Source organism: Heterodontus francisci, chromosome 5 (genome assembly GCF_036365525.1).
Source record: "Heterodontus francisci isolate sHetFra1 chromosome 5, sHetFra1.hap1, whole genome shotgun sequence".
In the NCBI taxonomy this organism is placed as follows: domain Eukaryota; kingdom Metazoa; phylum Chordata; class Chondrichthyes; order Heterodontiformes; family Heterodontidae; genus Heterodontus; species Heterodontus francisci.
The window spans coordinates 163,592,272-163,617,918 of NC_090375.1; the positions used below are offsets into that span (position 1 = coordinate 163,592,272).

General features: G+C 42.9%; 1 protein-coding gene across 1 annotated transcript in view; it reads right to left on the minus strand.

Moving 5' to 3' along the window:
- Window positions 1-25,647, minus strand: part of rims2a (regulating synaptic membrane exocytosis 2a) — a 749,410-nt gene that overhangs the window by 413,865 nt on the left and 309,898 nt on the right. The window contains exons 17-18 of the mRNA XM_068032308.1: window positions 20,395-20,574; window positions 18,676-18,785 (exon numbers count right to left, since the gene is read on the minus strand). Of these exons, the coding sequence (XP_067888409.1) occupies window positions 18,676-18,785; window positions 20,395-20,574 (290 nt within the window). The remainder of the gene's footprint in view (window positions 1-18,675; window positions 18,786-20,394; window positions 20,575-25,647) is intronic.

Below are 25,647 nucleotides of genomic sequence, written 5' to 3' on the forward strand. Positions count from 1 at the left end.
AGCCAGCACCGACTGCTGTCGCCCATGCCCAGGTGGTGGAGTTCAAAACCGGGATTTCTAGGGTCAGAGCTGCATGAGGTCATCCTGCAAGGCCTGTCGACAGTCTACCCCACTGAATGTCAGCAGACTTCCATCAGTCACATCTTCAGCCACTGAGGTCGCACTGCAGAGAAGCACTAAGACAGGGAAAGGCACATGGAAGACATGCAGTAAGGGAATGCATGAGGTGATTAGTTGACTTTTGAATAGAATATTGGATGGCTTGATTGATAAAGTTGATTTGAGATGTTTGTTTTGTGTTGGCTTTTATTTCAGCATTAAGTCCAAGAGAATGCTGTGATGGTCAGTAACAGAGGGAAGGTAAGGTATGGAGCTGTTGTTGAATGGGTTATTGGGGCTGCATTTACTGGTACTACAGTTGGATCATATGGAGCCCAGCTAGAAAGGGAACGTGTTGGTTTCCTCCTTCCTTCCTCCTTCTCCTTAGCTGCTTGTCATATGCCTGGTGACAAGGGCTGTGTCTTCATAATTGCGAGGTTATGCAGAATGTAGCAGACGACAACAAATTGTGATGCACACTCTGAAGAGTACTGCAGGGTTCCTATGGAGTGGTCCATGCAGCAGAAGCATAGCTTAAGCTCTCCAGTGGTCTGCTCGATGACATTTCGAATGGCAGCATGACTCTCGTTTACGCTGCCCACTTGTGTGCGGGTTGAGCACTGGAGTCACAAGTCAGGTGGCAGAAGGTAGCCCTTATTGCCCAGTTGCCACACACTGGTTTCTTGGGGTGGTTCAAATGCTGATGGTACAGCAGCCTGGCACAGAATGAAGGCATTATGACTGGTGCCAGGATAACATGCATTGACCTGTATGATCTGGTGTGCATGATCACATACGAACTGTACTTTCAGGGAGTGGAACCCTCTCTAGTTGTGATACATCTGTGAATTTACATGCGGTGCCTGTAAAGCAGGGTTGTCCAACCTTTTTGGGCAGAGGGCCACATTACGATTTTTGCTCGGCCTGAGGGGCTGATGAGCAAATTTCGTAAGATAAAGGCATTAAAAATTTATCTCACTCATAAAAACAACAACAAATATGCATTTTTGTGAAGAAGCCTTAAATGATAAGACTCATTTATTGACTTACTTTCTTGTCACTACAATTGAAAACTGATTTAGTGGCATATCTGACATTGTTTTTGCTTGCATAAGTAGTCAATCTCTGCCCACACACTTGATGTAGCAATGCAGAGTATTCTGGATAGATGTCCATCTGTCAGGAGAGGCCTTGATCTCTCTTACCCCTCTCCCCGCACTCTGTGTTTGTGTGTCTTGTTCTCTCTTCCCTCCCCCCTCCCCTCTAGGACTAGGGGACACAGATTGAAAGTTTTGTGCAAAAGATGCAGGGGGAATATGAGGAGGCACTTTTTGATGCAGCAGGTGGTAATGACCTGGAACTCGTTGCCCACAAGGTGGAGGAAGTGGAGACGATCAATGACTTCAAGAGGAACTTGGATGGCCACCTGAGAGAAATAGACTTGCAGGGCTATGGGGATCGAGCCAGGGAGTGGGACTGATTGCATAGCTCCGTGGAGAGCTGGCATGGACTCAAATGGACAGAATGGCCTCCTTCTATACCATAAGGAATTGACTCTTTGACTCTCTCTCCCACCTCTCTGTCAGTCTCTCTGTCTCCCTCTCCCCCCTCTATGTCCCTCTCCAATCCCCCTCTCTGTATCTCTCCCACCCCATCCCCGTGTCTCCAATGTTCCCCACTCCCCACTCTCTCTCTCCCCCATGTCACGCTGTCCTGCCCTCTGTTTCCCCCTCTCCCTCTGTCTCTCCCCCGTCTCTTCCCCTTTGTGTGTGTCTCTCTTTCTGTCCTCCTTTCTCTCGCTCTCTCTGTTCCCCCCCCTCTCTCTCCCACAGTTGCAGAGAGTGGAACACAGAGCAGATGGTTGGTCAGTTCTTTTAAAAAGATCGCTGTCAGTTTCACAGCTGACAGCTGCTGTCAACGGGAACAGCCATTTCCCAACAGACTTGGGGTTTTCTGGCGGGCATTTAAAAAAGTCAGAACCCGCCAGAAAACTCCAAGTCTGTTCGGAAATGGCTGTTCCCGATGTCAGCAGCCATCAGCTGTGAAACTGACAGTACAGTAGTTTAAAAGCCCGTCTGACAAAGGGAAATTTCTCATCTCCAGTCACAGTGCGGATGAGCAATGGCCCCAGGAATAGGTTACATCCATGGGCCGAATGGAAACGTTTGGCAGGCCTGATCCTGGCCCACGGGCTGTATGTTGGACAACCCTGCTATAAAGCAACATGGTTGCAGTCATGGCACCTACACCATAGGGAAGTTCAATATCCTGGCAAAGTAATGTGTTCACTCTGTCTGCTCCTTTCTGGAAAGAGAGAATGCAATGTATTCCCCTCTCTTTGCAAACAGAGCATCAGTAACCTACCTTATATAACACTGAACGGCAAGCTGCAAAATGTTGGAGCTGTTGCCCACTGCAGTCTGAAAGGAGCCCAGCATGAAGAAATTCATGGCCACAGTCATCTTTTCAGCCATCGGCAATGCCGTCCTTGCCCTGCTCTGAGGCTGCAGGTCTGCCTTTAATAGGTGGCAGACTTTAGCGAGTACCCCCTTAGTGAAATGGAGATGTTGTACATATTGTTCCTCTCTGAGGTTGAGAATTGCTCCCTGAAGATACTAGATGGATATGGTCTCCTGCCGAGAGCCCGTCTCCCCGTCTTCCTCCTCCCTCTTTGAGCAGCTTCTTTTCCTCAACCTCTTCTCATTTTCCCTATCTTGCTGCAGACCGAAGAGAATAGAAACTACAGCATCTATGGCTGGGAGCAAGTGGCCTGAGCAGAACCCTTTAAATGAGGACCAAGGCCTTCACCACATGCCAAACCACTCCCATCTTTAAGTAGCAGTACAAACCTCCAAACACTTCTACTAACTCAGCAACTGCCAGTAGAAAACAATCAGCAACTAACCTGAAAGTGGTTGATGACCCCTTCAAATAGTGTTTGGGGGGTGGGGGGAGGTCCCTTCCTGCTGCAGAACACATTTCCAGCTGTGCGAGGTTAAGAGAGGGTGTTAGCTGGAGTGTTGAGGTCAAAAGTGGCACAGCTAAAGTCAAATCATTGTTGCACACTAGTGTTACAATCTGCCTACTCTGCATAAGTCCTGTGCATGCTGTCAGCACTAATGCTAACTACCCAAAATGGCTTCCAGTGCAGCCTGCACCTGTAGTGAGCCCATGGGCACAGATGCCATTCTGGACACGAAACAGCACTACAGTATATTAATTGTCTTCAATTATATGCAGGTGGTGGGCATTAACTGGGGATTCCTATAAATGCTTGTGTTCTTATAAATAGGAACAGGCTGAAACTGTGGGGCTAGGTTAGGAGCTGCATGTTTGTACTATGTAACTCTGTAAATAAAGCTTATAAAAGTGTGTAAAGAGTGACTCCAGTTCTGTCCTTCACCAGTTTGCTTTCTAGAATTGAAACGAAGCACCAAAAATCCAGGTGCTATGCAACCAGATTTGGTGGCCAATTCTACCACACAGCTCACAGATCGTACATCAAATCTATCGGAGTAGCCTTTTAGATTTTTTTGAAGGAATTTCACAAATTTGAAGAATGGAGTGATGTTGCAAATGACACTCTGTTTTCACTCCTATGATTTAAGTTTAAATCCACTACACAATATAAGTTGAAAGACTCTCTGATGGCTGTCAAATTCCCATAATTCAGCACTGGGTGCCAATAATTGGACAATCTTACACATTGGTAATGTCAGAAGTGAAGTATCAGGCTAGTGTCTTAGGAGATTCTTTTTGGGGTTAAAGTAGATTATTGGCAACCTGAGGAACCCTGCAATGCTTATGATCTGTTCCACACTTGATAGAAATGGGGCATTTGGTGAAAAATGTGGAAAATTGTTCATTTCGCTGAGACACTGAAACTCAACTTCAGCAGGGTGAGAAACAAGCAAGTCAACCACCACTTTGACAGCCCATCCAAATTTCATTTGCATTGACTTAATGGAAAGAAAATCCAAACAGAGTGGCCAATTCATTACCACTGTTTTGCAATACTACCAATGTTGTTTTCAACTCCCACTAATACCACGAACGAAAACCTGTAAAAGAATGCTACACATAGACTGACAGTGATGCCCTCGAGTACAAATAAGCTGCACCATGAAATAGTCAGACATAGGGCCCCAATTTTAGCTCTGAGTGGGTTTTGGATTAGAAAGTCACCAACTGCTACAGAAATAAGGCTATTTTAATGCCACTGGTCCACCTCCTACAGCTGTCGGCCTACAAAAATGCCTGCCAGCATGTTAGTAGGTATGTGGAATGGGATTCCAGGAAGGTCTTGTGAAAGGGAAGTGGGGGATGCTGGAAGAGTCGGGGGCAGAAGAGGCCTAATGTTTCTTTGCAGGCTCAGAAAAGCATTCCTGCCCCTTAAAAAACTTCCCTTTCAGGGCTTCTTCATGGCCCAATCTTGTTTGATCTGGTTTAGTATGGTGGGAAAGTCACACTGTTTTCACCGCTCAGGCTGGAGTTTAAATTGCAGTCCGGGCCTGATGACATAATCAGAACCAGATCTGAGAGGTCACGATCGCGATTGGAACAAGGAGGGGCTGAAAAGTAAGGGCTGTGATCTGGAGGTAGGGAGTACCTTGACGCAAGTGGGGGCCCAAGGTTTCACTCCTGCTCTCCCGATCTCCAACAAAATCTGAAAAACAAATTTAAAACTTAACCCTGGGCCGCTTCTGGCCAGGAACCAGCTTCCAGCAGGTTTTGCCAACACTGTCCCCATGCTCAGACCTCAGCTTGAAATTGCAGATTGGTCCTGATGATATCATTGAATCTGATCTGCATGTTTAAAAAGGGCCCACCTTCCTTCCTGCTCTTGACCTGCTCACCTGCTCATAAGAGCAAGTTAATATGGGGACATGGCAGAAAGGAAGCAGGATTGCTGGTGGTAACTGACTTCTGTTATTTTAACTGCCCCTCTGCCCATTTTCCGTCAGGCGGAGGCTGTTAAAATCTGAGGCCCTGAATGCTCAACAGTTATTCTAACTCCTTTAATAGTCTTTACATAAAACAGTCTTGTTCGAAAATTAGGTTATTCATTTCATTTTTGACAATCCATTCTACCAAAGAATGCAAGGCTGCATAAATGTGAGATAATCCTCATAAAAAGACTCAATATTTAAAAACAAGATCAAAGCTTAAAACTGACAATGGACCAAGAACATTGAACAACAATGAAAAGTGAAAGACATGAGAAAAAAGAAGCAAAAAGATATCAGTTCACAAAGACATACATGTATGTATAATTCTGAAAAACTATTTATGTATTCAATAAACAACTGCACTTTAACCACCCTAAAAATATTCAAAAAGCTTGCCTTTCCTCTTGTTAACAGGTGTAAAATTAGTTTTCTCCTCAGCATCTTTATAACATTAAAAAACACAAACAGTGGAATTAATAAGACAGTGACAACACATGAGCAAAAAAGCTCTGCGATATCCAGACTGCCCAATGCACAGAAATGTAGATGAAAATTGTATTCAACATGTTAAAACAGCACAGTAACACCAATATGGGAAAAGAAAATACACACAAATAATCACACACATCATCGATTCGAATTAGGAAGCAGCACTTTCTGATCCAACAGATACAGCTGAAGCAGAGAAATGAAGATTCAAATCCGTTGCACTAGACACAACTGGAGTGAACTATTCTTCTCATTCTATTTAAGCTTTTACATAATTTTAGCACGCTTTGTTAAAGCATAACACATGTTTTCCACTTTCTACAGAAGCTGAGATACATAGATTTCAGCAACTGATCATGTCCATTATTTATGTCTACGTTTATCTATAAAGTCCAATGCTAATTGCCCGAGTGCTGCATTTGTAAGATTGTCCCTTCTATCAGTTATAATGTTTATTTTCCAAAATGGCCAATTGGCACAAAATACTCAGTAAAGACTAGACCCCCCCAATTCTTCAGGATATCAGTTTAATTCACATAGTGCCAATTTTAGCTGTATATTATTCTCTAGTGCATAATTCAATAATTGAAATGTGCTCATATGCTGCTGAACACTGACAAAATAAATTTTCACAATAATCATTTTGAATACAAATTTTAATTCTTTTTCTGAATGTCTGCAGAAATTCAGCCAATGTTTTTGCTAAAGAAATCACTCTTTTGAATATAAGATTGCTTTTTAAGGAAACAGGTTCCTTTTAAAAAGAAGCTTGTTTCAAGGTCCAACATGTAATGAGGATATTATTGTATGATAACTGTATCTCATTATGTGGTGTTCAGGTATTGCATTTTCTCTGATGGAAGGCTATTAAATATTAGCTATGATGTTCGTATAATAGGTAAAAGGGGTTATTTTGACAACCGACTAAAGCTGAGGAAAAAGCTGTCAATTTGTTGACAGAATACACTGGACAATCATCAGTAACTGAAGTAAAATGTGGAACCAGCGCTGTTTAACTGAACAGAGCATCTTTCTTTAACTAAAAGGAAAAATAAATAATATGACAAAAAAGTTACAACAGCATGGACACACCACAGCACACAAGTTCTACATGGTCACAGACAAGACAGACCTTCCTCCACCTCTGACCACTGCTCCAGAGTATTTTCATTGTCTTCTTCTGCATAATACCAACAAAATTAAAATTTAGACTGAAAAACTCCTCTCAGACGGGTTCATATTTTAACTAACGAGTGAAAACAAGTCTGAAGATAAAATACTGATGAGTAGCTCCAAAGTCAATTGAAAATGTAAATATGAGGGCATAAAATGTCAGAACCATTGCATATTCCAGCAAGCATATCTAAGTTTAATTACATTGGTTTTACTAAATGTACATTAGCTAACTTCAACTATCTAGGAATAAAGCACACACCACTGTGTTCATCTTTTGATTACAATGGAAAATTATACCATTTAATGTTTTCCCTGTCGTAGACACGCAGAAAACTAAGATGATAATGATTATGGCCCTGAAATTCTACAGGGATTGTGTTGGTCTCCTGCCATAACTCTTAGTAAAAATAGTGGAATTACCAGCTGTTTAGGCCATTTCAATGGCAGGGGTGGGTGCTGAACTTACGAGGAAAGAATTCCCCACAGAATTTCAAGACAAAGTTAATGTTTTCAAGATTGATAAGGAATTAATATATACCTATTTATTCAACTACTAAGAAAATAATCTATTAATAGGAATGGAACACATCGATGCAATTTAAATTCTAAATGGTATATTCTGTCGCTGGAACTTTCAACTTTCATCAGAGCGTAAAGCAAGCAACAATGGATTAGCTGTCCGTTATAAATCCCACCTAATTTTCCTTTCCATTGTAGTCAATGTAACTGACTTGAGTTGTATAACAGGTAGCCGATCAAACAGTGCCCATTTTATGACGCCGCCAAAGTTGACAGTTACGTCCAGTGATTTTGTGTGCCTATCTGGGCCACTTATTTGACAGATTCGATGTGTGAATGTGTTTGGTTTCAACAATTCAATTATAACCGATCTGTAAACCATATACTAAGGATGTGCTAACTCTGTAATCCAGATTCTAAATTCACACAGATGAAAGATGAAGGGGCATAATGTAGGAAAACACCAAGATGAAAAGAGAATTTTTAAAAAACTAAGATAAAACAAGCTGTAATGGTTAAGTCATGTTAAATACAGGTTAGTAGATGTTTGAAGGATGAAAAGACCGAAGGAAGTGAGGAGTTCCACAGTTCCTGAAGAAGACAAAGATAGAATGGGGAATGGTGCAATAAGTCCTGATGTAAACAGAGTTCACCTTACACAGGGAGAAGAAGCATGCAGAATTTTGTATTGAGTGCGAAATGCAAAGGCACAATGATGATCGTAGTACTAATAGAGAAACAAGTGAGGTTATAATTTTAAATTAGAATATTTACACTTACCAAATAGCGCAAAATACATTTACATCCGTACCAAAGCTAATGAAGAGACATTCCAATAAACCCTGCTTGTATCAGCAACCTGACTCTGTACAAAACATTTTTAAAAAATATATATCTATATAAAAAATACTTCAGGACAAACTAAACAAGCGCATTTTATACTTTGAACACAAGCAATGAAATTACCATGGCTGGTATTTTACGTTCAGACAGTGGGCATGCCCACCCGCTGAAAAGTGGGGGACTGCCCACCTCCACCAGGCCTGGAAGCCACACTGCAATTTTACATGGTCCAGGCCCGTAATTGGCCTTGTTCAGGAATTCTGTGCCCCGGGGCATTTAGTCCCACCTCCAAGAGCTTCCAGCCAATCAGAGAGCTGGCAGCTTCTCAGTCCCAGCAGCATCATTAGGGGCAGTGGCCACTGCTGGGACTGCAACCAGCCAGTAGAGGACAATGGACCCTAACCTACAAAAAGGTAATTGGGGATTGGGCCTCGCTGGGGACAATTGGCTGGGCCCCAGTGAAAGGGGTGGAGGTCGGACTGTAGAGCGGGGGAGTAGTTTTAGTGGGAGCGGCCCATGCTGCTGGGGGTCCCTCCATGGGGCACAGGGTGCCCTATCAGGGGAACCGCTCTCCCCCACCCCCAGCCAGCAAGGAGGTAGCCAGGGATTACTGGGTGGTCTCCTCAGGTGCCAAAGTGCCCGTTTGCAGCTGGCAAAATACCAGCATCAGCGGGAGGAGGCCCTTAAGTGGCCTCAATTAGCCTGGGGTGGTTGGGCCGTTTGCCACCACCCGCCTCTGATAAAATAGCAGTGGGGGTGGGTAGGCGATGGGAAAGTATCCCACTCAATTTTACACCCGCACCCCCCCCCCCCACCCAACCCACCGCCCATCCCACTCCTGGTGGTGGGAATAAAATTCTGGCCCTTGTTTCAATTTACTTAGGCAACTAGTAGTTCTCCCATGCCGTTGCTCACAGTATGTTGGAGAGTTGAAAGGGAGGAAACTGGGTTGGCAATTTGGTTTTAGCTGTTACGTTGCGCAGCCAGGAAGAGTGGACAGTGGGGCCAGATGGTTCCACATATCAAATATCGTCCAGAGGACTGGTACCGTGAAATGAGGTCAAACAGCAGGTTGAAAGCCACAGTTTTAATTTTGCTGTGGGACGGTAGAGATTAGTGAGCAAGAACAGCCAGTTAGGGTGAGCATGGGGTATCCATAGAGCTGTGGTTAAAAAAAATGTTTTTACAGCCACAATGAGTAGTGGGGACTGACTGGACAATAGTTTTTTAAATATTTTTTAAGCAGGGTAAAGGAGATTAGGGCCACAGCTCCAAAGTGTTTACTTTTCTCCAATCAGTGGACAGCCAGGCAGCAGGAACTGCTGCTTCAGCAGACTTGAAGCATTATCGATCTTTTGAAGGGGACAGTCAGCCAGTTGCTTTCAGGAACTGAGTGCAATTTTTTTGCCGGGGCAGCCAACTTGAAGAAAGTGAGGCCACAAGCCAATAATTCATTTCACAGAATCATAGAATCACACAATCGTTACAGCGCAGAAGGAGACCATTCAGCCCATCGTGTCTGCACCAGCTCTATGAAAGAGAAACTCCCTCAGTTCCATTCCCCTGCCTTCTCCCCATAACCCTGCACATTCTTCCTTTTCATATAACTGTCTAATTCTCTTTTGAATGCTTCAATTGAACCTGCCTCCACCACACTCTCATGCAGTGCATTCCAGACCTTAACCACTCGCTGCGTGAAGAAGCTTTTCCTCATGTCACTTTTGCTTCTCTTACCAAATACTTTAAATCTGTGCCCTCTCGGTCTCGATCCTTTCAGGAGTGGGGACAGTTTCTCTCTATCTACTCTGTCCAGACCCCTCATGATTTTGAATACCTCTATCAAATCATCTCTCAGCCTTCTCTTCTCCAAGGAAAACAGTCCCAACTTCTCCAATCTATCTTCATAACTGAAATTCCTCATCCCTGGAACCAATCTTGTGAATCTTTTCTGTACTCTCTCTGATGCCCTCACGTCTTTCCTCAACTGCGGCGCCCAGAATTAAATGCAATACGCCGGCTGAAGACGAACTAGTGTCTTATACAAGTTCAACATAACTTCCTTGCTCTTGTACTCTATGCCCCTATTAATAAAGCCCAGGATACTGTATGCTTTATTAACTGCTCTGTCAACTTGTCCTGCCACCTTCAATGACTTATGCACATATATACCTAGGTCCCTCTGCTCCTTTAGAATTGTACCCTTTATTCTATATTGTCTCTCCATGTTCTTCCTACCAAAATGAATCACTTCACATTTCTCTGTATTGAACTTCATCTGCCATCTGTCTGCACATTCCACAACTTGTTTATGTCCTTTTGAAGTTCTAAGTGGGCAACCAGCAAGGTGAATAGAGTATGGCCCTGGGCACTAAGCTTACATTTTTGGTGGGAACCAGTGGTGGATTGGGGTGGGGATGGTGCAGGATCAAAGATACATATTTCTTTCCAGGCAGCCAGTGGGGACCAGGGAAACTGTATGCTGGGCGAGCAGCGGAGACTGAGGTGGAGTTAAGAAAAGCAAGGAGAGATAAAGAGTAGCAAAGCAAGTAGGAAGGGAGGCAACAATAGCAGTGGAGCCTTTTTTATACTCAGTGTTTTTTTGCTTCTGACTCGGCCTACAATTTAACTTAGAATAAAGAACAAAAGAATGAAAGCATCTAATGGCCAATAAAAGGCTTTCAAATCGATGAAAGTGGCAGGCACACTTGAGTGACTCGTGTCAGAGCATCACCAGTAGGAACATTGAAAAACTATGGAAGATAGTTATAGTAATTTTAATGTGTTATCGAGGTAACCATTAAAAGTAATATAAGCAGACATTACGTCAGGAGTTAACAAGAGTCACAAGTCATGACAAAATCATGACACAAAAGATAAAAGCATGTAACCACAGGAAATGTTCATAGATACAAGAAAATTAATTTTTAATTGTGAATTCAAAAAATGGTATATGAATTATTGCACTTCAGTATCAATATTTACAAGTATTGTTTTTGCAGTTGTATTACAGAACTTTTTTAAATGATATGGTAGTTCACCAGCACAACATTTGAGTATATCAGACTTAGGCATCATTAGTAACTGTCAGTTTGTTAAAACAGAGAATCAGCAAGTTCGAGTTCAAATACAACAATGTCCAGCTCAATTTGATTGATGGACCCGGTGATTCAAATGAGCTGCTTCATTGTTTTGTTTTTGTAGGCAGTGAGCCTGCCTTGAAATTGCATAATTTTGCATACGAACTCTAATAATTACATTGTTTCCTGAAACTCAACAGGAATCAATGCCATCTAAAAGTCTGAGGTTCAGAGAGAATATTAAAGGGTATATTTTGCTTTTAACAGGGAGGATTTCCTCTGATTACTATGAGCTAGATAGTAACTTGGAGACAGGGAGTGAATGGTGGGGCTGATTTGAGGTCAGGAAACCCGGAAGAACAGGTTTCCGCAGGTCCTGCCAAATTTAATGGCGGGTCGCCCACCTCCTCCTGGAATGTGCCTTTGCAAAGCAGGTGTGGAAAGAGATGCAGTGGTTTTTGTCAAGGTTCATCCCAAGCAGCTCTGTAACACAGGAGTCTGTGCTCTACGGGCTGTTCCCAGGGACGCACACCGAGACAAACATCAACTGCTGCTGGAGGACTATCAATTCGGTGAAAGACGCCCTTTGGTCTGCCCGAAACTTGCTGGTCTTCCAGCGCAAAGAGTTGTCCACCACCGAATGTTGCAGACTGGCACATTCCAAGGTCCAGGACTACGTGCTGAGGGACGCACTAAAGCTTGGGGCAGCCGCAGCAAAGGCTCAATGGGGAAAGACCACAGTGTAAGGTTCCCCCACCAAGCTGGACTGAGGGGCTGGAACCACGGGAAGCCCCTCGAACTGTATCGTTAATATTCTCAATTGCTGTAAATGTAAAACTGTAATTGACATGACAATTGTGAAACGGAAGGGTTGGGAAGAAACTCATGACATTATTGAAAGAAACTGATCTCTTTTGCAATGTTTGTATTTTTTCGTGCTGTTTGGAAACTGTTTGGCAATGTAATTTTTACAGAGTTTTATGAATAAAGTATATTTTGGAAAAAAAAAAAATTTAATGGCAGGATCAGATTAGTATGTTTTATCCTCGTTTCCAGACCACAGCTAGCCAGATTGAGAGGCTGACCAGTTGTTGGGTAAATAGACCTTCGGCACCAAGCCATACCCATAGCCGGGGAATGGAGAGGAGTGAGTGGGAGATCGGAAAGGCCTGGGGAGTTGGGGAGGGAGATTGGACACGAGAGGCAAAAGTGTGGGGGAGATCGATGCCAGAAAGGAGATTGGAGACCAGAGGCAAAATCAGAGGCTGGGGTCAGGGAAGATTGGAAGCCAGAGGAAAGATCAAAGGTTTGGATTGCAGGAGATTGGAGGCCTTGTGGAGGACATCAGAAGAGTCATGGGGAGATCAGAAAGGTCAGGGAGTGGGGTGTCCGATCATGAGGATTTGGTGAAGCAGATAAATTGGATCCAACAGGTAAGTGGAACGGCACTTACCTCCAGGATCCAGCAGTTCTTGCCTTCCTTTAGCCACCACGATCGCCGAGGCCCCGAAAACGCGGTCAGCCAGGGTTACATTTAAAATGGTGGTTTATTATGATACACGCAGCATCATTATCATATTTAAATTGCCAACCTGCCTACTGGGAACAGGTTCCTTGCCTGCCCCCATTAAAACTGGAAAGCAGCAGGTTGGCGTCAAAATTCAGATTTTTAACATTTTGACACACAACCCAAATCTGTCCATTTTTGGGGTTAAAATTTCCCCCCCCACCCCACCCCCCCATGTGCTAGTAATATGGTAAATCTGACAGGAGGATTTTCTTTGGTTACTCTGTGCTAGCAGTATCATAAAAATGACAAGAGGATTTCCTCTGATTGTTACATTCAGTGAAATGACAAACTCATTCTTTAGAGTGCACTCGGATTTCATTAGGAGTGTTGATCAGATACAGTCGCCCTGAATGCAGTTACAATTTCACTACATATAATGACCAGAGGAATTCTTTTCCGCAGTAAGAAAACTTTTCTTGCATGTTCCTTTACCAATAATTGACACAGCCAATTAAAATTGGGGTGTGCAGAGATTTTGCTGCCACTGACTTCATAAAACAATTGACTCAGCTGCAAGTTGTGCTAGAGAGAACAAAGTTCCAATCATTATGGCTGACTGGCAAATTTGGAAATACTGTTTTACAGGCAGGGACATGGATGTCACAATGAATGGAGCTTTAGTAAACAGAAACAATCATTTTGGTGCCATAGGACAATGGCAGTAGATCACAAACTTGGGATTGCAAACAAGAAAGATTTTCCAGAGGTTTTATAGCACCATAGTGGATCGGCTGCCTGTTATACGTTCTCCCCAATGTAACTGACTTTAATCAGGCAGGGTGTATAACTTGTGGCAGGTCACTTCTTCTTTTGGGCCTCCTTATCTCGAGAGACAATGGATACGCGCCTGGAGGTGGTCAGTGGTTTGTGAAGCAGCGCCTGGAGTGGCTATAAAGGCCAATTCTGGAGTAACAGGCTCTTCCACAGGTGCTGCAGAGAAATTTGTTTGTTGGGGCTGTTGCACAGTTGGCTCTCCCCTTGCGCCTCTGTCTTTTTTCCTGCCAACTACTAAGTCTCTTCGACTCGCCACAATTTAGCCCTGTCTTTATGGCTGCCCGCCAGCTCTGGCGAATGCTGGCAACTGACTCCCACGACTTGTGATCAATGTCACACGATTTCATGTCGCGTTTGCAGACGTCTTTATAACGGAGACATGGACGGCCGGTGGGTCTGATACCAGTGGCGAGCTCGCTGTACAATGTGTCTTTGGGGATCCTGCCATCTTCCATGCGGCTCACATGGCCAAGCCATCTCAAGCGCCGCTGACTCAGTAGTGTGTATAAGCTGGGGATGTTGGCCGCTTCAAGGACTTCTGTGTTGGAGATATAGTCCTGCCACCTGATGCCAAGTATTCTCCGAAGGCAGCGAAGATGGAATGAATTGAGACGTCGCTCTTGCCTGGCGGCAGGGTGTATAACTTGTGGCAGGTCACTATCACCTGCTTTATACCCCTGTCAAAGTAGAAGGTTCCACCCACAGAAATGTAAACTGCCACTGACTGCCTAAAATGAGTATTTTCAAACATATCCTCACTAAATATGGATATCGCATATGCATACAGATAACATTGATGTGTTATTTACTCTGAGAAATAAATGAACTTCAAAGCACCATTGACTGCCAATATGGAATAATTTGAAGAAATAGTATCCCTTTCCATTAGGCAAGGAATTGCATTTTTGGCAGTCATACCAATGGCTATATACATCCAATCAGTGATTCCCTACACTGCAGAAACCAAAAGTGTCACAAACACACACAGCTGCTCCTGCATTCTCTGGTCTCAAGTGAAGTGTATTCAATGGCAATGCAGGACTTCAGCTACTTTCATAATGCAGAGCCTCTGACTTCTGTCGTGCAGGAAAAAAGTTGTGGCATGAAAGTTTGCAGAAGAGGTGACCTTCATTGCTATTGGTAGCACAGTTCAGGTCTCTGACTATGTCTGCAGGTCTACAGGGAGCAGGTGGTCATTCATAGCGTAGCCTGTGTTTTTACTGTGCACTGACCTTCTGTCATACCCAGGTAGGCAACTCAGGTACAATAGATTTTCTTCCAGGAACAATTAGTTCTTTAAGTGGTCTCCCTCCTATGCTTTGGGCCAACTTTCCAGCAGTTGCCTCTGACAATTTAAAAGCCCTTCATTCATTCCTGGCAATGCTGCACTCACTTATCTAAATATTTTCTTCATATGACTAACGCCAAGAGGGAAAACTCTCCACTGGCTGGAGTCATACCTAGCACAAAGGAAGATGGTTGTGGTTGTTGGGGTCAATCATCTCAGATCATTGCTGCAGGATTTCTCAGCATAACGTCCTAGGCCTAACCATCTGCAGCTGCTTCATCAATGACATTCTCGTTGTCATAAGGTCAGAAGTGGGAATGTTCACTGGCGACTGCATAGTGTTCAGCTCCATTTGTAACTGCTTAGATACAGAAGCAGTCCATGCTCACATGCAGCAAGACCTGGACAATATTCAGGCTTGGAATGATAAGTGGCAAGTAACATTAATGCCACACAAGTTCCAGGCAAAGGGCATCTCCAAAAAAAGATAATCTAACCACCTCCTCTTAACATTCAATGACACTACCATTGCTGAATCCCCCAGGATCAACATCCTGGGGTTGCCATTGATCAGTAACTTAGCTGGATCAGCCACATGAATACTATGTCTACAAGAGCAGGTTCTTCTTCTTTGGGCCTCCTTATCTCGAGAGACAATGGATACGCGCCTGGAGGTGGTCAGTGGTTTGTGAAGCAGCGCCTGGAGTGGCTATAAAGGCCACTCAGAGCAGGTCAGAGGCTGGGAATTCTGCAGTGAGTAACTCACTTCCTGACACCACAAAGCCTGTCCACCATCTACAAAACACAAGTCAAGAGTGTGATGGAATACTTTCCACTTGTCTGGGTGAGTGCAGCTCTAAAAAATACCCAAGAGGCTTAACAACACCCAGGATAAAGCAGCTGCTTGATTGGCAGCCCATTCATCACCTTAAACATTCACTCCCTTCACCATTGGCATACAGTGATAGCAGTACGTACCATCACTGCAGCAACTTGCCAAGGCTCCTTCAACAGCACCTTCTAAACCCATAACCTCTAACACCTGGAAGAACAAGGGCAGCAAGTGCACAGGAACATCATCATCTGCAAGTTCCCCTCCAAGTCACACACCATCTTGACTTGGAAATGTATCGCCATTGTATCACTGTCACTGGATCAAAATCCTGGAACTGTCTCGCTAACAGCACTGTGGGTGTACCTACACTACATGGACTGTAGCAGTCAAGAAGGCAGCTCACCACCACCGTCTGAAACACAATTAGGGATGGGCAATAAAATGATGGCCTTCCCAGCACCAGCCACATCCCATCAATGAATAAAATAAAACTCAGAATAAGAATTAATGACGTAATTTTTTTTCATAATCTTCCCCTATCTGGGAAAGCTGCAAGCCCTTTTTTTAAAAAACTGAGGCCTTTAACAGATATTAACCAGCCCTTAACAAGCTTTTGTTCTTTGCAATTCTCTTTATGCTCATTTCAAACTGTAAGTGAAAGTAAGGCTTGAAATATTAATGAAAAGCTGTTACTAATTTAGATAACCACATTATTCAGATCTACTTAACAATAACAGGATGAGTAAACATGAGCTGAACACTTGAGGGGAAAAATTTGGTCCTTATCATGCTTGTTTCTTTGGGCAAAAGGTTATGTGGAGAAACCAATTTTGGGTCATGATTTTTCACGCACAATCGCGCCTGAAAGTGTGCTAGCTGCAAAGATCACCCCATGGGTGAATGTGATAAAAAGTTATGTTTTGGGCAGTCGTCAGGTATACTTTTTATAACAGAAGCTTTACAAATGGTCTTTAGTAATATTTTAAATGCTTGACTTGTTTTGATTATTATACCTAGGAATTCAGTGCACTATGACAAAAGGGCATGTGATGTTTTCATTGCCTGTACCTGAATCCCATGGTGTTTGCAGTAAACATTGGACTGGGATAGGAGAAAAAAAAGGGAACAGGAATAGTGAAGAGAAACAGGAAAAGGAGTGAACAGAACAAGCGTGGAGAAAGGAGATAGGAAAAGAAGAAAGCAACAGAAGATGACAGAAGGACACAGAAGAGATATTATAGGGACAAACTGACATGTGAGATTTCCCATGATATAAATTAAATGCAGAGCTATTGTTATGAGTATAAATTCTATTTGAGTTTTCCTTTGCTTAAAAAAAAGCCTCAATGTAAACTATTATATCAGATGCTTAAGTCATATATCTAAGAAAGTTCTAAAAAAATCCTTGTTTTATACTTAGTGGCACAGAAATTTGTTCATCAAACTAGGTACAGGGAATGATCCCTTAGCCCGAATGGGTAGGCCTGAAGCACACATTGTATTGGGCCTTGAGCCTGGGCATCCACAGGCAGCTCATCGACAAATAGACTTGGAATTTTAAACAGTAATAGATACTAACTGGTGTTTTTAAGGCAGGAATCTTGCCGTTTACATAATGATTGGATTGTTACTTTGCAATTCAGTGACATATCCATTACCATCAAGATAATTCACTGATACACCCTCTAGAGTACAAACATCAATTTAACTTAATGGACTGATGAAAGCTCAATTATTTCCTATAATATGCATGAAGTACTTCGTATTTTTAGAGACCATCAACATTATTAACCGCACAACATGTCCAATATAAAATATTTGAAAACAGGCATCATATACATATATTTTATGTATATGTGTTTATATATACACAAACACATCTGAGTGTAGCTTTTCCTCTGAACAGTTTGTCCTATTATCTTTTCTACCCACACTCCTTTTCCAAAAGAAGACTGCAATTGACACTACATGGTTTCCTGCCCATTCACATGCAATGAACTACTGACAAACTCCACTCCACAGGAAAGTTCTAACTCTTTTTTACGTCAGATCTATATAATTGTGAAATTTACAAGTTCTGCTCTGTTTAGAAGTAAAAGGAAAATTAAAAATGTAATTACAGGTTTGGTAGTTCTGGACAACTGAAACCACACGAAATCTATTGCAGTTGTGTTTATTTCTGCAGACAAAGCCCAAAAGCCTCCTCGACAAAAATAACCTCATTTCTGTTTACAAACCTTCATAAAGATCAATTCCTTCTTCTCCATTGTCTGGGAAGAAAGTAACAGAAAAGAAACGGAATAAATAAAAGAAAAATATGAAAGGAAAAAGGAATGCCAATAAATAATCTTTCACAGATCAATATTAGGTAAAGCTGATTTGCTTCCTGCCTTAAAAAGATACAAAAATAAAACATTGAGTTTTCTATCTAATTTAATGCTTTATTTTAAAGCATCTCCTTTTCCCACTATCAGCTTTGCTTCTTTTTAATGCAATATGCATACTTGCGATGGAAAAAAAATTAAATAATTGCACTGTAGTTGCACACATTCCCAGGAAGTCTGGACTATTCTGATATAAATATTGATACTCCAGTTTAATTCTGCACCATACAAATCTATTACTAAGTCCACAGATGTAATATTGTAAAGAAATAGAAACAATTAAAGTGACCTTTGGGCCTTATTTAAGGTTAATCTTAATTATTAATGAACAAGTAGAATTAATTAGTTGCAAGTTGCCAATAATGTATTAATAATATCATAATAAATACTTTACAGCATATTTTATTGTTTTAATTAATACGTCTATGTTGTAGTGCTATCCCATGAACAAGTCGCGTATCAGCATTTCTGTTGGGTGTATGTCAAAGTCTTTCAATCCATTTTACAGTTTGTAAAAATTTGTTGCCGCACAATTTTCAAACAAACTTAAAGCCATCAACAATGAGTTCCTATTTTTGCAACTTTTCAACATTGGCAAGCTTGAAACCGAGGCTACTCATCACTGGTCATTTGAAGGAACGATTAAACAATATTTTGGTAGCTCTCACTCACTTCTTTCCAGGGTCCCCTTTGGTGGAAGCTGTGGTAGCTGGCGGCCCCTTCGTCCTGCCATTGGCGTACTGGTTGGACTCGTTTGAACCGATCCACTACGAAGATGTGACCTGTATGAGTTAAAAGATATGATTATTTTTGTCAAAGAAATAGATGAAGTACAGGTCTGCTACTTTCAAAATTGGTGGGAGAAGTTGTGAAATAAGCTTATCCACCCTAGAATTAGGACTTCATATAATAGGCATGGCATGAAATATCAAGTAGACCAGATCAAACTACCGCAAATGATCAATTATGCATCACAGTAAAAGCAATTTTCAGCAAATGTGTGAAAAATGTTTTAGTTAATCATGGTACAGTTCTCAAAACTGAATACCACAGCAAACGGAAAACATTGTAGCATGCAAAAAAGAAAAAAAAAGTCAGTTTAGATAAAACATAGATTTCTGTAATCTATTACAAATTGGTTGGTTCACAGGCAGAAGATCTTTATCCCTATCCAGTACTGAAAGAAAGTTTAAATACAAACGTAACAAAGGAAAATTTAATATGTAGTACAAGAGAAAATATCTTCGAGCTCTATAATTTCTCTTAGATTGTACTTTAGCCTACTCATGATTAGAAGATTAGAGATAGAAATCTTTGCCAAAATTTTGTAGACATTCAGTACTTAAAGGGTCAAAGATGCTGACCAATACAGTTGGTCAGAAAACTAGTGTCTTTTGGCATAGGATATGTATCATTCCATGAACTATTGGTGAATATGTCTTTGATAAGAGTTTAATTTATTGAGCAGCTCAGTTGATAGAAACCTTCTATGTTTGTACCTCATCAAAAATCAAAATATGGTGATGCTTGAAGTTGTACCTTTTGTGTCAAAGTACAATAAAACCAATGCAATAAGGCAGATATTAGCATACTTAACAATGGGAAGAAAAACATTATATAAGGAATGTTTGAGGAAAAGCAGAAATGGTGCAAAGCTCACTATACAGGAAGGCCATTTTTAAAAATTATTAACCAAAGGGGACAATTATTTTATGTTGTTCTATTCTATTTTCTAAAATGTTGCAAGCTGTGTTAAGTAAATAAGCTTGCGATGACAGCAAATCTTTTACTGAGTTACTGGATATTACCTCAGCAGTTTAAAATTCATTCCCATTGTAAATATAGTACATAAAATGCTAGCAGTAGGTATTGTACATTTTGTGTTTTGATATTAGGGACTTTCCTTCTCCCAGCCAGGAAATAGGCATCAACTGTTGTCTTAACGATTGTTATCTGCTAAGCATTGTAAGTTGCAATTAATAACATGATCAACACATAGAACAGCATCGGTATCAAAATGCTATTTGATCTGCAGGTGACAAGCAGGTTAAAAACTGCATACAATTCCTTTTAGTGATCTTTGAGCTGTAAGAGAAAACCAGGATAAACACAAAATGCTTAATGTCGCAGACTTTCCAGGCTTCTAAACATAGTGATTCATGTAACAGATGCTGCTAAAGAATGTTGATAAACAAAATGCATGATGCCCACAACATTATATCCATGCGAGGATATAAGTGCTGTGTTTATTTCTACAAGGAGGTTAGTACTGAGGGCTTCTAGTAGCTATTCTATGATGAAGGGAGACATCACTCAACTACAGGAAAAATAAAGGGTGAATTGGCACGGGGATAAAGTGATTAGTCTGGCAGTTTGATGTATCTCTTTCACCTCGTTAGTGCAGGTGAGGGAGGGGCAGATCTTCCCGATGTTAAGGATGGCATCGATCTCATGACGTTTGTTTCGGCACGTTCTGAGGATCTGGAGCGGGAGTTCATCCGCTCGAGTACAGGCCGTTGCTCTGATGATCTGGATCTTTGATATTCCTGTCTATCGGATGCCTCACGATTCCTGAAATGTCAGTCAAAAAGCCACTCAGTTGAACTTTAAGCTTTCAAAAGCAAACGTTTATGACATGATTTTGAACCTTTGGCCTTATCCAAAGTCAGATTTATTTAACAGGTGAATGTCTATGTACAATCTTGAGAAGGAGACTTAAACCTCTATGGTGTAGATGTGTCACCAACACTTAGTAATCGTAACCAGCAAGACTTTGGAGTTTCAGATGCTTTTGTGAAACTGAAAGAAATTAATCCTCAAGTCAAAGAAAATCTTGAATTTCCCATAAACCTTCTGATATACTTAACATGCAGTAATTATCAGAGCAGATCTTTGCCAGAGGACTTCACCTGCAATGGAAAGAAACAGCCTTGAAAGAAAATGGGTTGAGCCAAGTTGACCAATCTGCCTATAGAAAATGATTGAGAGCTCGATATCAATCAGCCAGTCCACACACTGCATTCGATTCAATACAAAACACTATTATGTGATTCAGACACAATAATTATAGTAATATACCCATTAATCTTTGAGAATATTAATTCTTGAAAAAGAAAATAGGCATTCAAGAAGGAGGAGCTATTCACTATGTGATGCACGTCATAAAATAATCTGCAGCGTTTTTGCCCAGTGTTGTTGAGTCCAGTGCAACACATTTTGTCAGCACCAAAATTGCTCAAATCATTTTATCATGTTCTCATGCCTTTCTTTGTTTCACATTATTTTACTTCACATGGATACAAAATTAGCTGGAAGCATAGATTGTGTTTTGAAAATCAAGCTAAATAATGTATAACTGACTTTAAGGTGTTTTGGTGGCTGCAACAGCAGTAACCCAACTAGGGTTCAAATGAAGCATTGAAATACTTAAAACTTAAGCCACCTGCCTCATCAGCTTGGATCAGGAGAAAGCCTTTGACAGAATATCGCACACCAACATAATGAATGTGCTCTCCAAAATGGGGTTTGGGGAGGGAATCCACAATTGATCCAACTGCTCTACATAAACATCAGTAGCATAATTTCAATCAACGGATGGGAATCGGAAAGCTTTCCGATCAAATCTGCAGTCAGGCAGGGATGTCCTGTCTCCCCTGTGCTGTTCGTATGCTGTGTCAAACCTTTGCCTAGTCCATCAGGAAGGATGCGGGCATAAGAGGAACGACAATCCCAAGGCAGCGGAGGCACTCAGGTCAAAGTCTTCCTTCACATAGGTGATGTCATTTTCTTCTGCTTGGATCCTCTGTCAATTCACAGACTGATGTGCATCTGTGACCAGTTTGAACTGGCCTTGGGAGCCAAAGTAAATCACAGCAAGAGTGAGGCCATGTTCTTTGGGAAGGGGGCTGACTGATCCTTGTCCCCATTCACCATCAGGTCAGACTACCCAAAGGTGCTGGGGATATGGTTTGGAATGACCGGAGCACACAGCAAAATCTGGAAGGAGCGTATAGCCATGGGCATGTGGGAGTGACACTCCCTCTCCATTGCGGGTAAGAACCAGATCATCAGGTGCAAAGTGCTCTTGGCATTGCTGTATGTGGTGCAATACCCCACTCCTGCGCCGTTGTGGTCACCCGAGCCATCTTCCGCTTTATCTGGAGATCGAAAATGGACCAGGGACGCTATGTACAAATCTCGAGATAAAGGGGAAAAAAATGTATGCAATGTCGCCCTCATCTTGATGGCCACCTTTGTGTGCAGCTGCATCAAGCTGTGCATAGACCCTCGGTACACTAAACCCAAGTGTCACTACATGTTGAGGTTCTATCTGTGTTGTGAAGGATGGGTCTGGCCACATTGCCACGGAACATTTCATTCAGTTGGACTGTGCCATACCACCTGTCCCTCATGGAAAAGTTTGTGCAGAAAATCACCTTTGACCAAAAGTCCATCAGGCAGTGGTCTGCATGTAACATCCTCGATGCCCTGCGGGAAAACGAGATGATGGATCCTGTCAGATGGTGCCCGAGCTGTCAAACTCATTTGGCAGAATGCCTCATCGCCAGAACTTTCAAACAAGCACCAAGATATAGCTTGGCTGGTGATGAGAAGGGCACGCCCAGAGTCTCAGCTCCAATGCACAATGCCCTTCAGGTGGCTGTGGTTGGGAAAAGACCATCACCCACCGTCTTCTGGAATGCACCTTTGCAAAGCAGGTCTGGAAAGAGGTGTGGTAGTTTTTGTCGAGGTTCATCCTGAGCAGCTCCCTAACACAGGACTCTGTGCTCTACGGCTGTTCCCAAGGACGCACACTGAGATGAACATCAACCGCTGCTGGAGGACTATCAAGTCGGTGAAAGACACACTTTGGCCTGCCCAAAACTTTCTGGTCTTCCAATGCAAAGAGCTGCCCACGACCGAGTGTTGCAAACTGGCACATTCCAGGGTCTAGGACTACGTGCTGAGGGACGCAGTAAAGTTTGGGGCAGCCGTTGCAAAGGCTCAATGTGGAAAGTCCACTGTTTAATACTCTCCCACCATAGTATACTGAGGGGCTGGAAACTGTGTAAAACCCCTCTGGCTGTATGCATCAGAGAAAGTTTGACATCAAATGGAAATGTATATTGTAATTATAACCTGTAATGGTAAGTTTGGTGAGGTATCTCATGGACTGCATTGAAAGAAACTGATCTGTAATACACTTTGTGTAATGTCAAATTTGAACAGTTATGTAATGTACTTTTGCAAATTTTATGAATAAAGTATATTTTTGGAAAAAAAATCTTGGACTGCAGTACATTTTGTAAGATTTGAGGCCTGTTTTTGTTATATTCTTTTGTTAAAGACATTGCCCGGAATTTTACTTTGCAGTGGTGGCCCCGCTCACCGGCTAAAAAGTCAGGGGTGAGCGCTTCTCCGCTGGGCCTGGGAGCCTTGAGCAATTTTATGTGGCCCAGGGACTTAGATGGCCTCAGTCAGGACTTCCACACCTCTGAGGCAGAAAGTCCCACCTCTAAATGCTGATGGCCAATCAAAGGGCAGCAGTGGGCACTGCTGGGAGTGCACCCAGCCAGGACGCAGAAGAGGGAAGCCCATAATTGCCTTTATAGAAGCACCATCTATTCCTGAAAACAGTTTACTATGTTGGGACATTTTACTATGTTAAAGGTGCTATAGAATTGCAAGTTTTTGTTGATGTTGCCGCATACCATTATCAATAATGCCAGCCAATAGGTTCTAACTGCACTGTATTCCAACTGATAGGGCACCAAGAGGACTACTTCCTAAACTCCAGTCCTAGAAACAGAAGGAACACATAGGCTGAATTTTATGCAGGTGGTGGGGGTCCTGACACTGAACCTGAAAGGCGAGGGGAACCCTGTCTCGGCAGTTTTGGGCTCCCCCCCCCACCGGCTGCATTTTACAGTGCTTGGCTCTGAGCTCCCCATCCCTTTAAGGAGAGGAATCCCACCTCCAAGTGCAGCCAGCCAATCAGAGGACTGGCAGCTCAGCAGTCGCAGCAGTGCCACCGGGAGTGGTGGCCACTGCTGGTACTGTGGTAGGCCCAGAACCAAGAGCAGTGCTGGAGCACTGGAGTGCAGGTAAGTAGGGTGGGCTCACTGAGGCCAGTCAGGCATGCCCCGATGAGGAGTTGGGGGGGGGGTGGGGGGAACGGTGTGGTTGTTTAGGGCAGTGGTTGTTTAGGGCAGGGGTTGTTGGTGCAGGACTGGCCTTTACCGTCCATGCCCTCCATGGGCCACAGATTGCCTAAGCAGGAGGGCCACCCTCACCCACAGCTGCAGGTTTTACTGGGTGGCTTCCCCATGTGGCGGGGCTCCCATCAGCTGCTGGCAAAATGCTTGGTAAAATAATTGGCCACTTAAGGGCCTCAATTGGCCTCTGGGCAGGAAGGCTGTCATCGGGCTTCCCCGTCCCTGACAAAACTGAATGGTGTCAGGAAGGTGATGGGCACTCTATTCCCCACATTCCCACGCTATTTTGTGGGCCCCCTGGCACCCTGCCCATCCCTAGAGGGCTGATAAAATTCAGTCCATGAGATGGAATGTGTTCTTCAGGGGTTAATCATCCAACATATATTCAATATTATTAAAGATTGGGCTTTTCAGATCAACCAAAATTGTAGATATATAAGGGACAAAACTTGATAGGCCTTGAAAACAGGCACAGGGATCATGATCTCAATTAACTCATGCCTGTTGATTGTAATACAAGCAGACTCCTAACTTCCTGCCAACTGCTCATTTCAATGATTTCAGCATCTAGCCAGTGCTAACTTTACTGTTGATTGGCTGCAGGCAATCAGCAGGGGACTAATATTGTGAGTGGCTAGTACCACTTAAAGCTCGCCTGCACCTCTTAAAGGGGACATACATTGTGGCTGGATCAGGTGCTGGTAGTTGTACTGGAAGTAAATCTAACCAGGGAAACATTGAAGATTAGCACACCCCCATGGGAGAACGCGGGCTCCATGTTTTTTGGACACTGCACTGGAGACCTTGGTCAAGGAGGTGGAAAGGAGAAGAAAAGTCCTGTATTCACTGGGGGCCCGGAGGCCTTCCAGACACAAGCTCAAAAGGCAGTAGCAGCAGATATCAGTGGCGGTCAATGCCAGAAGTCAAGTCCCAAGGGCCTGGATGCAGTGCCTCAAGAAGTTCAATACCCTTGCATGAGGGGTTAAAGTCAGTGAATGCATCTCAAATGTCATATCTTACTGACTGCACCACGAGCCTCACACATTCCTTATTTCACCAGACCTATTAACAATCTCTATATCAATCGGGACTCATTTATGGCGTTCGTACGCTCCACCACACACTTAGCATTGCTGCAAGCCTCACATTCAATCCCGCAGCTAGCACATATTGCTGGCTATTCAACCATGACAGCAAAACAGATTAAACACTCACTGACACAATTTCCTCTCTCTTCCAGGACAAGATGCCGAACAACCAGATGCAGCAGAAACTACGCAGAGGGGGGCCAGGTGCACCTGCATGTCCTAACCCTCTTGGAGGAGGTGGTGCTGGTCATTATTGGGATGGCTATGGCTGAGGTCATGGCCAGCATGGGCCTGAAACCATTGAAGAGGATGGCATCCGCATACCTAACCCTCCTTCTCAC